At 35.9% G+C, this 19532-nt stretch overlaps 1 protein-coding gene across 1 annotated transcript in view; it reads left to right on the forward strand.

The window, feature by feature from the left end:
- PEX7 (peroxisomal biogenesis factor 7) overlaps nt 1-19532 on the forward strand; it is a 99070-nt gene that overhangs the window by 25576 nt on the left and 53962 nt on the right. Inside the window, exons 6-8 of the mRNA XM_032844796.1 lie at nt 3202-3308; nt 4972-5085; nt 6584-6639. Coding sequence (XP_032700687.1) covers nt 3202-3308; nt 4972-5085; nt 6584-6639 — 277 coding nt within the window. The remainder of the gene's footprint in view (nt 1-3201; nt 3309-4971; nt 5086-6583; nt 6640-19532) is intronic.

Genomic DNA, 19532 nt, shown 5'->3' on the forward strand with positions numbered 1-19532 from the left:
CGGCTTGAAATTCGACATAGTAGCATCCAACATTTCCTATTCCACACTATGCACCAAGACTCGCTGGTTCTGTTGCCAGTGGCTGGCCCGCCACTGATAAGGTAAGATGGTGGCACTATCACAGGGCCCTGGTCAATGTCTGGCTGACAATGAAGGGCCAGTTGTCTGGAAAATGCAATTATTAAAAAAAACCAACATAAGCACAGATATCCTAGTGGCTCAGAGTTGAGTGAGTCATGGTACTGTTGGGCCAGAAGCTGTGCCTCCTACCTGGAAAACAGAGTGAGGAGGAGGATGTGACAAATGTGTGCAACAGAAGCGACTGTCAAGTAAATGGAATTCTTAGCTCCTTCAGAGCGGTTCCCTTCTTCTGGTGGTCTTTCAAGTTAACTGCAAGATGGGACAACCTAGGCCATGGCTTTTCTGTGTGTGTGAATGCTGCTTGACTGTGATGGCAAGGAACCAAAATATTGTTCCAGAGAGATGTGGAGTGGACACCCACCCAGTCTTTGTTATTGGGTGTTTCGCTTAATCTTTTTTTCCTATATAAATAGGCATGTCATATAAAAATACATATAGATGTATTTTTAAATTTAAATTCAGTTTAGTTAACATATAGTGTATTATTAATTTCAGAGGTAGAATTTAGTGATTCATCAGTTGCATATAAAACCCAGCGCTCATTCCATCAACCACTGTCCTTGATGTCCATCACCCAGTTACTCCATCCTCCCACCTACCTCCCCTCCAACAACATTTTTGTTTTCTAGAGCTAAGAGTCTCTTATGGGTTGCCTCCCTCTCTGTTTTATCTTATTTTATTTTTCCTTCCCTTCCCCTGTGTTCATCTGGTTTGTTTCTTAAATCCACATATGAGTGAAATCATATGGTATTTGTCTTTCTCTGCCTGACTTATTTTGCTTAGCATAACACCCTCTAGTTCCATCTCTGTTGTTGTAAATGGCAAGATTTCATTCTTTCTGATGGCTGAGATAGATGTACACATACACCCCACATCTTCTTTCTCCATCCATCTTTCTGTGGACATCTGGGCTCTTTCTGTAGTTTGGCTATTATCGGTGTTGTTGCTATAAACACTGGGGTCCATGTGCCCCTTTGAATCACTTAGTAGTGCAATTGCTTAATCTTTTAGTAAAGTATAATACACATGTGGAACAGTGCATAATCTTAAGTGTACAATGCAAAGAATTTTCACAGTGAGCACATACAGGTGTGTATGTAGCCCCCAGATCAAGAAACAGAACATTCTGAGAGGCTCCCCTACCCCACTCCAGGGTGGGTGACCACTGTCCTGCCTTTTAATAGATTAGCTTTGCGGTTTTTATACTTCTGTGTCCGGTTTCTTTTGTTCATTATGTTTTGTGAGACTCCGATAATATTGCTAGAATAACAGTTACTTCTTCATGGACTGGCCCGTATTCCTTGTAATGTTTTGGTACTCTAATCTTTAGTTTCCTCATTTGTAAATTACTATAAAAATTACTTGTTATATTATCAAAATTTCTACCTCAGTTTTTATGGTTTTAAAAAGTTAAGGCATACAAAATGTTTAGACCACCACCTGGCATAAAGTAAACACTCAATAAATATTGGCCATTATTCACAGCATTCTGAATAGGAATGGGAATGACTTCTAATCATGGGTATGCTTTCTTATTTTTTTCAAGTATATTATCTCATTTAAACTTGATAAGGTAAATATTTTATCACAGGTAAGGAAACTGAGATTCAGGTAAGTTAAGGAACTTGATTAAATATCAACAGGTACCAAATGATTGAGCTAGACTAGGACTAAGCCCCAGAACTCTGGAGCCCACATTCTTAACCTCTACATTTCATTACCACTGACAATTTAATGCTTATCTTTCTTAAACAACTTCCAAAGAAATCGAGGAAAAAAAAGCATTATCTAAAATTCCTAAATGTAGCTACATGACAATATGATTTAGAATTGGGAATGCAGGATAATGTATGTAAGTAAGCAGAGGATAATTTAAAATTTTAGTATTATCATATATCATATATAAAGGTATCTCTTTGTGCCAGAGACCATGCTAAGTGCCAGAAACTTTTTTACACTATATGCTTGTACAACCCTGAATGCAGGCATTCTGTTGCTTTTTTAGAAATGAGGAATCAGCTCAGAAATATTATATAACTTGTGCAGGGTCACACAGCTACTAAACAGAATTTCAGACCCTGACTGCCATCACGCCATAGACCATGTTCTTTCATCTAGCTGTACCAGCTTACTCTCAGCATCACTGCCTGTTTCTAGTTTACTGTGATGTTAATACATATATATATATCCTGAGTTTTATTCATCAGGTCATTTTGTTGTCTTTTAATTTATAAAGATCAAAGGCAAACAGCATATAAAACATTTAATCAGGTAACTGTGAAGCTAAGCAATGTGAACCATTTTTGTAATAATGCAAGATATAATCCCTAAATTTTTCAACTTGTTTTTTTTTCCAAGGAGAGAAATATACCTCTGGCTGGCCTGTTAAAATGTAGTAAACATAAACACAAAGATTAAAAGTTCTCTATTTTGACTTGGTAGACTGCCCACATTTAACAGTAAAATTGTTAGCATTTGGTTTCTTATAGACTAGAAACCGATGATTTTCAGGACCTTTTTCCTGTCCTGAAGAGAAATGCACTATGTGTTTTTGTGTGTATATAGTCATCACTGTCCTTGTTTCAGTGTGAAATTCAGATTTTCCTGCTTTGAGTAGATGTATAAACATTGTCGTGACACATTACGTTTTGTAGTTCCTCACTTTTAGTAGTTCCTATACATTATTATAGCTAAAATCAATGTATGTGGGGGCACGTGGGTGGCATAGTCAGTCAAGCCTCCAATTTTTGGTTTTGGTTCAGGGAGTGATCTCAGGGCCATGAGATCAAGCCCCACATTGGGCTTCCGCCTCACTGCGGAGTCTGCTGGGGATTCTCTCTCATTCTCCCTCTGCCATTCCCACTCACGTGGAATGGCTTTCGCTCTTTCTCTAAGTCTTAAAAAAACAAAACAAACAAAACCAATATATATGTAATATATAAATGGTAGTAACCTCACAGTAAACCAGTGTATTTTCCCTTAATTTATCATCATGAATACAGTGTCACTAAGCATCCAAGTGGTGTAATGGAAAGTGATCAAGTCTTCATCTCTCACCAGGTGATCAAACTCTGAGAATCTGGGATGTGAAGTCAACAGGAGTCAGAATTGTGGTTCCTGCACATCAGGCAGAAATTTTGAGCTGTGACTGGTGTAAATACAATGAGGTACCCTCCTGTCTGGATCTGTCCCTTGCTGCTGAGCCCTTCTTTTTATTGAAATGTTCAGGATTTTATTTTCTCTTGCCTTATGTGGATTTTGGTAGTGTTTATGGACCATTAAGTTAAATTCAGTCCCTTTCAATTCTAATTGATGATTGTGAGTGACCTGCATTAGCATTAATTGGATTTAAGTGCACATGAAACAGGCAGAGTAAGAAATAGAAATTCTCAAAGTTCAACAGTGCAGGCCTACTTGCTTATTTGGGAAGCTGCTTTACAGTTTATGTAATTTTTTTCTTTATTGCTCTTAACCCCACCAATTTGTATTGTCTGCTTGCATTTCTCATTCACTTTGCTGGTTAGGCTGCTGAACTATTTGTAATTTGATTTTTAGTTTGACGGTCTACCAGTTTTTGTTTGTTTGTTTGTTTGTTTGTTTTTTAAAGATTTTATTTATTTATTTGACAGACATCACAAGTAGGCAGAGAGGCAGGCAGAGAGAGAGGGGGAAGCAGGCTTCCTGCTGAGCAGAGAGCCCGATGCAGGGCTCGATCCCAGGACCCTGAGATCATGACCTGAGCTGAAGGCAGAGGACTAACCCACTGAGCCACCCAGGTGCCCTGGTCTACCAGTTTTTTTAAAAATTTTGTTTCATCTTCCCCTATAAGCCTAACCAAACTTCATGCTTCTGTAGATAACAGTGTCTATTTTTACCTCTTTGCAAAGCTTTAGTTAACCACATGAGCATATGAATTCAGAATAGAAATGGATTAAATGTGTGTTGAGATACTATTTATGTACCTGAGGTTGTCTGTTGCCTGGGACGGACAGGTAAAACATACTCCTTGTTTCTTCTCACTTTTCAATTAACTAGAGGAAGTTAAGAGAGCATTTTATTGGCAGAGTTCTTTGAAAAGAAATAAAATAGATTAAAAGAAAATAGAGTACATATTCAATAATAATACTTGATCTAAATAACCATTTCATTGCTGATAACTGCATTTCAAATCTCTGTCATCATAAATGAGTTTTCCATCTGGAAAATGAATTGTGGACTATATGTTATACTTTGGGGAATTCTAAAAAAGGTGCTGATACATAATTGAGAGTTGTTAAAATTGTTTTTGTTTTAAATTATTGAAATTTTCCCTCCAATGAGCTTACGCTTAAACCTAGCACATGCAGACAATGAATTACTGCCCTGGTTGACATGGGAGGGGGCTGACTGTGGGCCTAGCACTTGGCCTGTTCAGCTAGGAACTGTGGTTCACTGAGGGCTCTAGATAGAGGGATTTGTAAAACCTGACCAGATAGGAGACTCATCACTATTTGCAGAGGTTCTCAGATAGGATTAGATATTGTATTAAGACATGGCCCATGAGAGTGGGAAACAATGATTGAATTAGATTTAGAAAAACATAAAAATCAAATTGATACCCTTTCGTTTTCCCCCATATTCCTCAGTTAACAAGCCTCTTGCCTTTTAAAGCCTGATAAAGCCTCACAATACACTCAAGAGGAAGGTGGGCTCATTTGAGGGGTGTTATTTTTAACCCCTTGTATACTTACTGATACTACTACAAGTAGATTGGAGAACCTACAGTGCCATTTGAGACTGTGCCTTGTTCTGACCTGTGCACTGCTCACTTTTCTCTGAATTTTTTTGCAGAATTTGCTCGTGACAGGGGCCGTGGATTGTAGTTTGAGAGGCTGGGACCTGAGGAATGTACGACAGCCAGTGTTTGAACTTCTTGGTCACACCTACGCTATTAGGAGAGTGAAAGTAAGTGTTTTTCTTTTTACCTGGAGAGTAGAAATAAAAACATAATGAAGTATATAGAAAACATGTTTAGGAGTTGGGGTTATGGGTGCTTTTTGTGCATATTTCTGTTAGCCAATTGGTGATGAACAATGAAAGCTAAAATTAGGTAAAAATATTTGAATAATTACTAAACGAATTGGGACAATGTAGACGATCAGTGCTTAAGCTTAAATAGAAATGTTTTTTTCATTCTGTCCTTTCCATTCTACTACTATTCTTTTTTATGTGTTTTTAACTATGGTAATTTGCTTTTAGTATTCTTCGTAATTTCCCATTCAGTGGTTGAAACTACAGAGAGGTTTCTTTTTTCTAACATGGTAATAAGTATGAATGTTCACAACATTTGGGGTATAGAAAATTTTCCACTCTGCCAACAGCAGACAATGAGATGAAGGTAACTTTTTTCTACCACTTCTGAGAAATGTGCCTGGTTCTAAGGGGACTTATATTAGCTTCCCAGCTTTTATTGGTGGGTTTTGCTAAGTCACTGTGGAAAACATCTTATTAAGTGACATCTCCCAATTTGATTCTTTGTTTTGTTATACTAAGGGTAAAGAAGTATTTTATTCATCTTTTAAATAAGATACTGGGTTATTCCTATTTCAGAATTCTGACTTTTCAGTTAAATTAATATTTAAAATTTTACTGGTTGTAACTCAGCATGTGATACCTGGTGCCATGTTGTTGTTTTAATGGCACACAGGTTATAGCAGTTGAAAAATATTTTCAGTATTTATTTCACAGTGTTTTTGAGAGTGAAATTGGGTAATTTACTGAAAGTATTTTGCAAACTATAAAGCATATTTGAATGTAGTTATATGTATGTATATAACCACTAAAGTACTGGGAAGAAAAAAAAACTAAAGAAATATAATTACAAAGGGCAGCCTATTAAGGTATGTTGATTACTTATCTAAAAGATATTTGTCTTTAAATTTGCTGTTTTTGTTCTTGATACCCTTTGCATTAATTGTGATATACCAATAACATAAAAATTCTTTTAAAGATGTTTTTATTTAACAATTAATTGATAACTTGATACTTGTGCATATAGCAACTGTAGTATATATTCATAAAATTGGTAAATTATATTATTACATATTGTATGATCACTTAACTCCCTTACATTGGTAGGAGTCATTTTTGGATAGGCATTGCAAAATTGTATTTAATTTTTCCAGAAGGGCAACCCTTTGGGAATATTTTATTCTAAATAAGTGCTAAAAAGCTTGAGTAATGACTTTTCTTTGGAGAATATAAAAGTAAATCTGTTTCCTGCAGCTCATGCTTAAAAGGCCAGAAGATTTTTGCCTTAAATTAAAGCACGTAAGGTTTGGGGAAACCTAATTTTAAGCTACAGTCCTAATTAAACTTTATTGTAGTGCTCATGCGAATAACCTTATGAAGTAGCATGTTATAATTACAGCTAACTTTAAAAAGTTTTGTTTTGTTTTTGTAGTTTTCACCATTTCATGCTTCCATTCTGGCCTCTTGCTCCTATGATTTCACTGTAAGGTACAGTAGATTTTGATAAGTTTCATTGTGAAATACCAAGTAGCATCTTTTCCAACTTTTATGAAAAATAATGTATTTATTATAGTAATCTGAAAATAGTCTGAGCTGAGCACATTTGAATATTTGCACTAGGATTAATATTACATTTTTTCTGTTTTTATGATCTGGCCCTGTATATAAATTCTTTGCTATCTAAAGGTAGCTTGGCTGTTCTGCTTAAAAGCCTTTTTTCCTGATAGCTATTGCTGTAGTGATGACTTTTCACACAATAGGCTGCATAGCCAGTACTTTTTAAACTTAGAATTTAAAAATTGTGAAATTCCATGTCTTCAGGTCTAATTATATGAATCTTAAGGCTGAGATTGTTATAGTTGAAAAAAAACCAGCAAGGCTATTATTATGTTTGTGACTATATATAGATGAGTGTGTATATATATGTGTGTGTACATCCACAGCTATGTATGAATATATATGTGTGTATGTGTGTCTCTATCCATATATCCCAGTTCCAATCCCACACTGCACAGGGTTTATTCTGTTTTTTCTCCTTTTCCAGATGTGTAACTCCTAATTCCCATGTACATAATACATTAACTTACTTGCAAACCCTAGAATGCTCAGAAAGTAGTTTTAGAATTGCGGAGCCGTTCCTCTCTGAAACAGAGTTATTACTAATTAGAGTTCACGTTTGTTTAGCGCCTTTTCCCTCCTAGTCCAAATACGTGTTTTAAAGGTTATCTGGGTTAATTCTGTTCCCCTCCCATCAGTGTGGCTGTGTCATTCATTGGAAACACAGTTTGATTCATTTGCTTCTGTTTGTAGTCAATTTTAGGGTTTCCTACCATCCTTATTAATTTTATCTATTTTTCTGAGCAGACAAAACAGTAACATGGTTCCAAAGTCAAGATGTATAAAAAGCTATATTCAGAAAGAGCTATTTCCTCTATTCTTTCCAATCCATTCTATAGGATCCTTCACCCTATAATAATCTATGTTATTCAGATAAGTAGACAATGTCTATTTTCTTATTTCCCTCTTTTTATACAAAAACGGAGTGCTCTGGATACTCTCTTCAATTTTACTTTTTTTCATATAAAATATATCCAGGAAATCACTTTATATAAATTCATAGAGATACTTCTCATTCTTTTAATACTGCATTATGTTGATGTACCATAGTTTATTCAACTACTCTCCTACATATGGGAACTTAGCATGTCCTCAAATATTTTGTAAATAAACAATGCATAGTGAATAATAACCTTGTATGTATGTATGTATGTATGTGCACATTATTAGAGAACTAACTTCAGAGTATATTCCTAGAAGTGAGGTTGCTGAATTAAAATTTTAGTGAGCCTACATATAGTTTTGTTAGATAGCACCAAATTCCCACCAAAAGGAATGTATCAATTTCCATTCCAAGCAGCAGTGTTTGAAAATGCCTGTTTCTCTACCATCTAAAGATCATTGATTCCTTAGGGTTTGCCAAGTACCTGACCAAAAGCATCTGCAAAGAAAGATGGTCATGCATCTTCAGTTTCAATTCTGATGCCTCTGATTGATTTCTCTAATTGCATTGGCAGATACCTCTATTAAAGTGCTAAATAGTGTTATAATGTCTAGTTCTATATTCATGAAAGTGCCTTTAATGTTTCCTTGTTAAAAGTAAGGTGTTGGCTTTAAGTGAAAGTACAGTTGACCCTCAAGCACCCGGGGTTATGCGTACTGACCCCTGCATAACTTTTGACTCCCCCAAAATTTAGCTCATAGCCTGCTATTGACCAGAAACCTCACCTATAATGTAAACAGTTGATTAACATATATTTTGCATGTCATATGTATCATATACTGTATTCTTAAAGTAAGCTAGAGAAAAGAAAATGTTCTTAAGAGGATCATAAGGTAGGGGTTCCTGGGTGGCTCAGCAGTTAAGTGTCTGCCTTCTGCTCAGGTCATGATCCCAGGGTCCTGGGATTGAGCCCTGCATCAGGTTCCCTGCTTTTCTGGGACCTGCTTTTCCCTCTGCCTCACTTCCTGCTCCTGCTTTCTCTCTCTGTCAAATAAATAAGTAAAATCTTGAAAAATAAATAAATAAAATTACAAATGAATGAATATTTTCAAAAAAGAAAATCACAAGGAAGAAAAAAATGCATTTACAGTACTGTATGTATATTTACTGAAAAAAAAAAAAAAAAACCTGCATGTAAGTGGCCCCACACAGTCCAAACTTGTGTTGTTTAAGTCATGCTAAGAAAGTGTGCATCAATTCTTGTTTTCTTGATCTTTTTTCAAGTCGGGAATGTATGTTAAGTGTTGTCAAAGGCTTTTTCAGCATCTGTGGAAATGATCATGATTTTTCTTCTTAGAGCTATTAAGGAATTATTAATAAATTGAACTACCTTGCCTTCCTGGACTAAATCTCTCTTGATCTTTGTGTATTATTTTCTTATGTGGTGTTGAATTTGGTCTGCTAATATTTTATTCAGAGCTTTTGCATTAGTATTCAAAGGTGATATTGGTGTACAGCTTCCTTTTTTTCCATTCATTCTTTTTTTGATTTATGTATCAGAGTGTTACTTGTCTCATAAAAAAGAATTAAGAAGTTGTCCTAGTTTTCAGAGTTCTGGAACAATTTATACAGCATTGAGGCTATTTGGTCTTTGAAGCCTTGGTTGAATTCCCCTGTGAAACCATCCAGGCGTGGTTCTTTTTGTGGAGTACTTTCTTGATACCCGTATTTCTTGTACGAAAATTGGTCTATTTAAACTTTTCATCTCTAATGGGATCAGTTTTGGAAATTATCCTTATAGATTTTCAAATTTATTTTTTACCAATGTCTATTAAGTAGTATCACGATTTTTTAATTTCTCCTGTTTCAATGGTTATTTCACTTTTATTTCTGACTTTGTATGTTTGTGATTTCTTCAGTTATTTAATGGTATATGTATTTTGTTATTTTTCTCCAGCAAATAAGATTTTGGTTTATTAACTGAACTATTATTTTTCTATTCATGACCTCATTAATTTCTCCTTTTATCTTTATTATTTCCTTCTTGTTACTCTCTTCTGGCTTATCTTGTTCTTTTTTTACTTTTGAGCCAGGAATATATTTTTATTCTTTCATTTTGTTAATAAAGTATTTAAGGCTATGAATTTTCTTCTAGTTACTATTTCAATTCTAGCCCATACATTCTGATAGATAATGTTTCATTATCATTTTTAAAAAATTTGTAACTTCTGTTTGTATTTCCCCTTTCTTCCAAGAGTTGTTTAATAGAAAGTTATTTAATTTCCAGATGAAAGGGCTTTTTAATTTCTAAAAATTTGTTAAAAATTTATAGTTTTATTGCATTGTGAGCACAGAATACAATTTTTAGTCATTGTTTTATAGAACATACTGATTTTGAGGGGACCTAATAAATTACCAATGTTTGTGAATGTTTCATAAGAAATTAAGAAGAAGGTATATTCTGTATTATCATGCTATAAAGTCCAATATGTAACATAAGCTCTACTGATTGTTGTTTAGATTTTCTGTATCCTGTTTTATTTTTTGTCCACTTAATTTGTTTTGTACTGAGAGTGGGATGTTAAAAGTATTATCAGTGAGCTTCTATCTGTCTCCTGCAACTCTTGTAGTTTTGATTTCATAAAGGTAGATAGTGTAGTCTGTTATTTGGTGCATAGATATTTATAACGGCCATTTAGTGAATTGAGACTTTTGGCATCAAAGAGAATCCTTCTTTGTCACAGTTGTTCCTTTTCAAAAGCTTTAGTTGTGCTTTGTCTCTTACCTGTGTCACTGCCCCTGCTTTCATAGTGTTTCCACTTTCCAGGTACATTTTTCCCCATACCTTCATTTTTAGCTTTTTTGAAGCATTTTGGTTTTGGTATGTCCTTTATAAAGAGCATATGTTTGGGTCTTGCTAGGTGAACTAAATAAAAAGTCTTTTTAAGTAATAGTCAAGTTTAACCTATCCATATTTTTTGATAAAAACATGTTTGGTATCAAGTCTGTTGTATCATTTTATGTGGTGACTGTTACGTGTCTTGTGTTTTACTTGCTGTTTCTAAATATGATGTATTTTGGTTGTGTTTTGAAGGTTTATTTTGTTCTTTTATTTAAATTTTTGTAATATTTAGGTAAGTTTTTATTTGTACTAGTGGTTGCCTTTGGAAATTTAAATTTTCTAATACCTTTAGTCCCCTGTTTTAAAAAATGTAACCATTATCTGACTCATGAGTTTTTAATGTTATTTTAACACCTGCTTATTACATATACAACAAGCAGTGAATTCACTCTACTTTCCTTTTTATCCCCTTCCTCTTCTCCATCAAATTTTGAGTTATTTTATTTATACTTTGTCAAACCTTGCAACGTTTAACATAAATTATTTTCCACTCTTGTTTTCACGTGTGGTTTAGTCTTAGATATATGATTAAATATATTAAATATTCATCATCAATCTTTTTGCTGAAATTTCCCCATCATGTCTTATTTGATGAAGTTTATTTTCTAGTAGATTCCTTAAGAAGAGCTGATGGGTTCGGAATTCTCAGGAGCTCTTGCAGGTTTAAAACTGTTTCTCTATAGCCTTGTTCTTAAAGTGTAGCTTATCTGAATAGAAACTCTTTGATTTACATTTCTGGAGTTTTTTGAAAATGCTACCTTTTTTCTGCCTCACTTTCTGTCTTGTTTTGGGGAATTCCAATGCCAGTCTAATTCTTTTGTCCTTGTAAGTTATTTGATCTTTTTTCCCTGGGGACCCTGATTGTTGCGATTCAGTTTTCCCTGCTATAGATTAAAGTGTCCAATTAGGCTTACAGCCAAAACATGAGAGATAGCTCATTGTGGTTGTTTTTCTTTTTTTACCTGTAATTAGAATTTCACGTGTGTTGGAAGCTTGAGTTTTGTATAGGTTGGTTTTTTTTTTTTTTTTTTTCAGAGATGGAGAGAGAGTGAGTTCACACATATGAGCTGGGGTAGATGGAGTAGGGAGAGAGAGGGTCTCAAGCAGGCTCCATACCCAGCATGGAGCCTGTCGAGTGGCTCGTTCTCACAACACTGAGATCAAGACCTGAGCTGAAATCAAGAATTAGGTATTTAACTGACTGAGCCACCCACGCACCCCAAGTTTTGTGTAGTTTTATTTGTTCTCCTTCTTCCATATTAGTTTTTGTGAAGATGCACTAGGAGTTTTGAATTTGTAAGGCCTCACTGCCTCAACTACCCAGAATTCTTCTCTCCTTTACTTCTGAGTCAGTAATTGATGTGGCAGAAGCTATATAACTTTGTTTCTGTGGAATGTACTGTGGAATAGAATTATTTACAATACCTTGGGAGAAATTACATGCCCTAACTTTTTTTTTTTTTTAAATCCAATACAAGCATGCAGATAAATTGGGAAACATAATCACACTGAGGCTTCCAGCTATCAATTAAAGGGGTGCCATAACCAGTTTTTTTAATAGTCCATATAAAACTTCTGGCATGGGAGCCAAAGAGTGGCAACATGGCAGACAGGAAGAAAACTTGGCAGTTGCTTGCCGTCCACCCCAAACTTTTCCAAACTGGAATTGTGGAACTAGATTATTGGCTAGAGGTTTGGGCTGTAAATATGGATTGGAAGACCATTAACTTACTGACAGATCAGTCCATCAGAATGAGTATGTTTAGAGAAGGAAGAGCAAAAAGCAGGAGAGAATTACTGTTGAAATAAAGGACCAGCCCACTTAGCACAGGAGAGTGTCAGGAGAGGATTTCAGCCAGATGTGTATGGCCAGTGATATGAGATCCTTTGGATGGGGTGAGCAGGATGAAGAGTTGAACTTTCAGTTTTGTCTCTTTACATGGTGTCACTTTTGGGCTCAAAAGGGATTCTGGATATAGAATCTAGTCCTTGGATTTCAAAGACCTTTCTGGTGTTTGAAACTGATCACTGGAGACTTGACCAAATGAGATGGGGCATTAATCTTTTGATCTCATTTTAGTGTCTCTAAGAATTTTAATTGGGTCTTTCTGGTTTCGAGGTATTACTAAGAGGCATATTAAATCCATTTCTGTCCTGTTTTTAATTAAAGGGAAAACCTAGTAACTTACCTATACTTTCTTTTCAGAACTGTTATCATGGTCTTAATCCTACTGGCCATGCCCTATTTTATCTATATCCTTAAGTATCTTTGAGGACCCAATTGGGAAATGCCTTATTTTGGTAGATGTAAATTTGTTTCAGAAGTATTTGTTAAGACTGGACTTTTGAATGCAAACTGTAGTATTCCAGAGTCTTGTAGGTAGCTAAACGTCCTCAAAAATCATCGCAATTTGAGGCTCACAGTCTTACTTTTCCATTTCTGAGAATTAGGTTTTGCTTCTTTCTTGAACCCTGAGCAAGACTGGAGATTGGGGGATAGATGTTTAGTGCTTTTGGGGAGAGGAATGGCTTTGGTGACATGCTGCAAGGTCAGAAGCGTCATTGCTGTATTTGTAAGCATTTGGAAAAAGTGAAATTATAGTGAGTAATAGGAGATCCTTAACATATAACTGAAAAAAACATTTAATGCAGTTTTCCCATATAACTTAGAGTCCAGGTTTCTTCATATGTAAAATGGAATTAATAATATCTCTCCTCACAAATTGAGTATAAGAAATACAGAAGAAGACCTGCTTGAAAATACTGTGCTAATTTTCACTGTCTCAACCTTTGCTTCTCTTCTCAAGACACCTCACCAACCTTATTCACTAAAAGGCCTTTTATATTTCTTAAAAAAAAAAAACTGTAGGGATCAAGCACAAATTATCTCAATTTCCACTGCAAGCCTGAGGATTGATCTGAATCTGTACCTATCCATTTCTCTGCTACCATTGGACACGAGAGCTCTTAACCCCATATGCTCTTGTTTTCAGGACTCCATGAAATCACCCCCTTTCCCTCCTCTATCATTGTTCTCTAATTCCCTAATTTCCCCCTTACCCTGTAACTTATTCCTTTATCTGCTTTTAACTTCTCTTGTATATTTCTCTTTCCTTTCCAGCCAAGCTTTTAGTGTCCCTTAAGCTTCCATTCACCAGGGCCATTTTAAGATTTTCATGGGAATATTATTCCTAGTCAAGCCTAAAGCCTGGAATTCTTTTTTCCTCCTCCCTGCAAAATTGGTAATCATTTTCTCAGTATGAAGTGAAGTAAAAAACTTAAATCAAATTCCATCACAGGCAGTATGTAGAAGCAGCATCTTCTTTTTACCAGAAATAGAATTTTAATTTTAACCTACATTATGGCTACTTTACTGCACTACTACCTTCATACTAAATATAACTGGAGGTTATTAAGTATAGTACTACCAAAGACTTTCTTATGAGAAAGTACAAAAAGAAAACAAAATAATTTTTTAAAATTTAATTTTTGAATATATGTACTGTATTTTGTAATTCTCAAAACGTGCTGAGAATACTTTAACTACAGTAATGCCTTGTGTGAGTTTAGTTCTCATTATTTGTGTGTGATGACCATGCATTGGAAAGGTCAGAAGAGATATGTTTTTGGTAGATTTTTTATCCCATGTGATATGAGTTAAATTTATCCTCTGAAGAATTTTAAATCTCATTGGATTCATGATATTTTTAGTGTCAGAAAACTCATTTTAGTAAAAAGAAAAAGATAAAAGACAAAAGACCAACAATAACCTGTCCGATCTTCAGCACTGATAATTATACAGATACTACCTCTAGATTTTGGATGGCCAGTTTCTTATAACATAAGCTCTTCAAATATAAGTTTTCATTTACTTGTCCATTTTTATATTTTGTCTAGTTTTTTTTAGACTTTAAGATTTTATTTTAACATATTTTATATTGTGTGTATTATGTCAAAAGTGATGTTAAGGACATTTTAGTATTATAAAATTCAAGTTTCATATTTTTGTTTTATGTCATTATCATATCTAATAGAAATGCTTTAAGTTCTTTACCTGTGTAGTAGCTCATTATGTTTCACTGAAGAAGTAATAAAAATCTAAAAATTCATGTGTAACATAGCATTTGAAATTAGTGTGTTTAGATTAAATAAAGGTTCCAACCTTATGAAAAATATCAAAACTCCCTTTAGCTGATGGGCAATACACTCTATAAAATTACACATCAGTTCTGGGGGGCCTGGTGGTTCAGTTAGTTAAGTGTCTACCTTTGGCTCAGGTCATGATCCCAGGTTTCTGGGATCGAATCCCACATCAGGCTCCCTGCTCAGGTCTACCTGCTCAGTGGGGAGCCAGCTTCTCCCTCTCCCTCTGCCTGCCACTCCCCCTGTTTGTGCTCGCTCTCTCTCTCTCTCTATCAAATAAATAAATAAAGTCTATTAAAAAAATACACATCAGTTCTTTTTAAACTTCACTCAAAGATGGTACTGAATCTAAAATATTTCACAGTAAATTATTTCCATTCTTTTGTAAATGTTGTCACCATCGTTTTTAGCACATCATCTTCTTCTGATGTACTCTCCATTAGGTTACTTTTTTTTTTTTAAGATTACTTATTTATTTGACAGACAGAGATCACAAGTAGGCAGAGAGGCAGGCAGAGAGAGAGGGGGAAGCAGGCTCCCCACTGAGCAGAGAGCCCGATGCAGGGCTCGATCCCAGGACCCTGAGATCATGACCTGAGCCGAAGGCAGAGGCTTAACCCACTGAGCCACCCAGGCGCCCCAGGTTACTTCTTTTTCTGCTGAGGAATGTTTGCTATGCCGACCATGCCTGAGCATGAGTTGAATTTTGAGTGCCTGTTTTGCTTTCATACTAAGTGGATTGTTCAGTAAATGCAGTTGGGAATCAGCAGATCCACAATGTATGGCAGCCAAACAAAAGTAAAAGCTGTTAAAATTATGTTTTTTCATTAGAAAAAGCAACATTTTATCTCTTCCAGGTATAGCAAATACTTCTCAGCTACTTAAAGATCTAACTTTCCTAAAATTGATAAAACTAATACAATAAATTTAAACTCACAGTAATACTCTTCAGCTTCATGTTGCTTTTATAAATATTCTAACCTTCCAAACATTCTTTGTCAATGGTCTTTAGTAGTAATATACGAAACAAGCAGTGTTTTGTTTCTTTCTTGCTTTTTTTTTTAACTATATAATTTTTGGGTGGAAAAACAGGGAGTGTCCTGTTCCTGTTTTCCTTGGATGTGCTCATCCAAGCTAGTGTGATGTGAAACACTCTGCCTATACCAGCAACGTTAATGTTTCCAATTCCACTGTTAAGCTACTTACTTCGGTTGCATATGGTAGGGCTGTACCCTGCTTTAAAATTCAGGCATTTTTATAGAATGCCTGTTATCTGACAGCCCTTATAATAGACATAATAGACAGTTCTGAATATCTTGCTGACAAAATGATAAAAGTAAAGGCCTGGAGAGAAGTAGAAACACGTCAGGGAGTCCTGAGCCTGTCATTTGTGTTGGGGTTAGCGAGAGTAGCAGAGAGACATGTAGTCACAAATACAGATCTGGGGTTCTAGGAAGTACAAGTTGAATGGACTAATTGTTGGGTGGCACATTCCTGGGTAACACAGGAGTTAAGACCACAGCCTATGGAGCCTGGCCACCTTTTACTAGCTGCATAAACTTGGACATGCTATTTTAAAACAGTATGTGCAATGTCTTCTTCTGTAAAATGGAGAGGATGAAGGTGCCTACCACAATGGCTCACTGTGAGGACGAGATGAGTAATGTCCACAAAGGCTGCACATAGCAAGTGCTGTGTAAGTGTTGGTCACTTACTAAGTTACTACACTGCCAGAATGGATGGTGACAGGAGACCATCTCTTTGGGGTCGAGGACCATTTCAGCTTTCCTCTTCAAGGGTGAGATAACAATTTGTATTTTATGGCTACAAAAGCAGGCACCTTCAACCTGACCTTTTGTTGTGCCTCCTGGGAGTGCATTTTCTTATTGACAGTGTGCAACTTTTTATCAACATGTTCTCCAATACCTATTTTTCAAATTTAGTTTCAGTTCAGAGCTCTAAAAGTAGAAACTACTAGTATTTATTTAAATTCAATTTGCCGACATATAGGACATTAGTTTCAGATGTAGTGTTCAGTGATTCATCAGTTGCATATAACACCCACGCTCATCACAACACATGCCCTCCTTAATGCCCAGCACCCCGTTACCCCATCCCCCCCACCTACATCCTCTTCCGAAACCCTCAGTTTGTTTCCCAGAGTCAGGAGTCTCTCATGATTTGTCTCCCTCTCTGATTTCTTCCCATTCAGTTTTCCTTCCCTTCCCTTATGATTCTCTGCACTGTTCTTATATTCCACATATGAATGATACAATATGATAATTGTCTTTCTCTGATTGACTTATTTCACTTAGCATAATATGCTCCAGTTCCATCCATGTCAATATAAATGGTAGGTATTAATACTTTCTGATGGCTGAGTATATTGTATATATGAACCATATCTTCTTTATCCATTTATCTGTAGAAGGACCTCTTGGCTCCTCCCATAATTTGGCTGTTGTGGACATGGCTGCTATGAGCATTGGGGTGCCCCTTTGTGTCACTACATCTGTATCTTTGGGGTAAATACCAAGTAATACAATTGCTGGATCATAGGGTAGCTCTATTTTTAACTTCTTGAGGAACCTCTATACTGTTTTCCAGAGTGGCTGTACCAGATTGCATTCCCACCAACAGTAAAACAAGGTTCCCCTTTCTCCACATCCTTGCCAAGATTTGTCATTTCCTGTCTTGTTAATTTTAGCCGTTCTAACTGGTGTAAGATGGTATCTCATTGTGGTTTTATCAGTGCTTATAGTATTTTTATCAGTGCTTTTCATGTTTATAAGACCAGGTAATGACCCCATTTCAGTTTATTAACAGTGTATTAATCAACATAATTCCATAAGGGCTAACCAGAAAAATGTTTAACCACTGACTCTCTAGGCAGGTGGAGGTAACCTGTTTTGTAATGTTTGAAATAAGAGTTCAGTGGTATAAGTTTTCCCATCATGGCCAATATCGTGCTGCCAGTGTGACCTGATGTCCATAAGCACAAGGTTGGGAAGCTGTGCTCAGTGAGCTCTCACAAACCAGAATGAGCTGGCTCCAGCATTCCACTGGGGCTGGCCTAGACCTAGGTGATTGTGATCTTAATAATTACTGATTTTAAAAAGCGTCTATAATTGTAATATATGTATATGTGTGCATTTTTCATTGGAAAATGTCTGGAAATTTATATACCAGATAAACTTTACGTAAGCGTTCTTTACCTCCTCTCTGTTCCGTGGCTTTTACGCCTGTTGAAGAACATTTTTATCCATTTATTTACTTGGAGGCAAAAGGACCTGAGGCTTACTGTGTATATTTCCCTGATTTATAGTTACACTTTAAATTAAACCTGTAGTAATTCTTAATGGGGGCATATTTGGTTTTGTGGCGGTGCTGACAGACACCTCTGGCATTAATGGGCAGGGACTGGGCATAGGGTCCTGGAATGGCCAAGACAGACCCTCCAGTTAGCAGTTCACTCCCCTTCCTCCAAGGTCAGCAGTTCCCTACCCAGTGGATTTCAGGCAGTGGGAATACTGAGCAGGATAGGTCTAAATAGAGAGTCTTTATTATGCCTCAAATTCTTCCAGACCTATATCTGTTCTTATATTTAACTTATTTTTTTCCAAATTTCTACTTAAATTCCATTTGTTAACATATAGCGTAATGTTGTTTTCAGGAGTAGAAATTTAGTGATTCACCACTTAAATTATAACCCCCAGCGCTCAAAGTGATACAAGTTCTTATTTTTGATTAGCCATGTCTAGTTTATGAGGTATGTTAATATACAGTATTTCCTTTCATTCACACACCACCACCTTGGGCGTGTAGTCATTTTATCCAGAAGGCAGCTAACTGGAAGGTGGAAGGATAGGCTGTTATCACATAGCTGGCAAGTAATGAAGCCAAATTTGAATCTAGGTCTTTTATTTTTAAAGCTGGTACTTTTTATATTACTTAATACCTGAACACTTCTAGTAAGCTCAGGCCTTTTTGTATTTCCAAGTCATATAATTTTCCCCTGTTATGTTAAACATTATCTCCTTAGGGATTAAACTGCCAAAACACAGTATTGCCTATAATATCTATAATCATTTGGGATTGAAGTATTCTACATAAGTGAGTCTTGACAATGATGGACACATAAAAGATTATGTGCCATACTTTTATCTTAACAATTATGGATTTAAAAACCTTTCAGCATTATTATATAGCTGTATGTGTATACACCTTTAAGTGTATATAGATACACATTTAAGTATATACACAAAAGCATACACCTTTGTATATACATTTTTATTGAAAGGTGTTTGGAAAGCTATAACTAGAATTTAAAGGTGTATATCTTCTTTATCCATTTGTCTGTTGAAGGGCATCTCAGCTCTTTCCACAATTTGGCTGCTGTGGACATTGCTGCTATGAACATGGAGTCCATGTGGTCCTTCTTTTCAATATTATTCAGCCATTAGAAAGGATGAGTACCCAACTTTTGCATCAACATGGACAGGACTGGAGGAGATTATTCTGAGTGAAATAAGTCAAGCAGAGAGAAATAAATCAGTCATATAGTTTCACCTTTTTGTGGAACATAAGGAATAACATGGTGGACATTAGAAGGAAGGGAAAGATGAATGTGTAAAATCAGAGGGGGAGATGAACCATGAGAGACTATGGACTCCAGGAAACAAAGTGAGGGTTTTGGAGGAAAGGAAGAGTGGGAGGATGGGTAACCCCAGTGATAGGTATTAAGGAGGGTATGGATTGCATGGAGCACTGGGTGTTATACGCAAACAATGAATCATGGAACACTACATCAGAAACTAATGATGTACTGTATGGTGA

The sequence above is a fragment of the Lontra canadensis genome, unplaced genomic scaffold (assembly GCF_010015895.1).
Source record: "Lontra canadensis isolate GAN:19392208 unplaced genomic scaffold, GSC_riverotter_1.0 scaffold156, whole genome shotgun sequence".
NCBI classification, from domain to species: Eukaryota; Metazoa; Chordata; class Mammalia; order Carnivora; family Mustelidae; genus Lontra; species Lontra canadensis.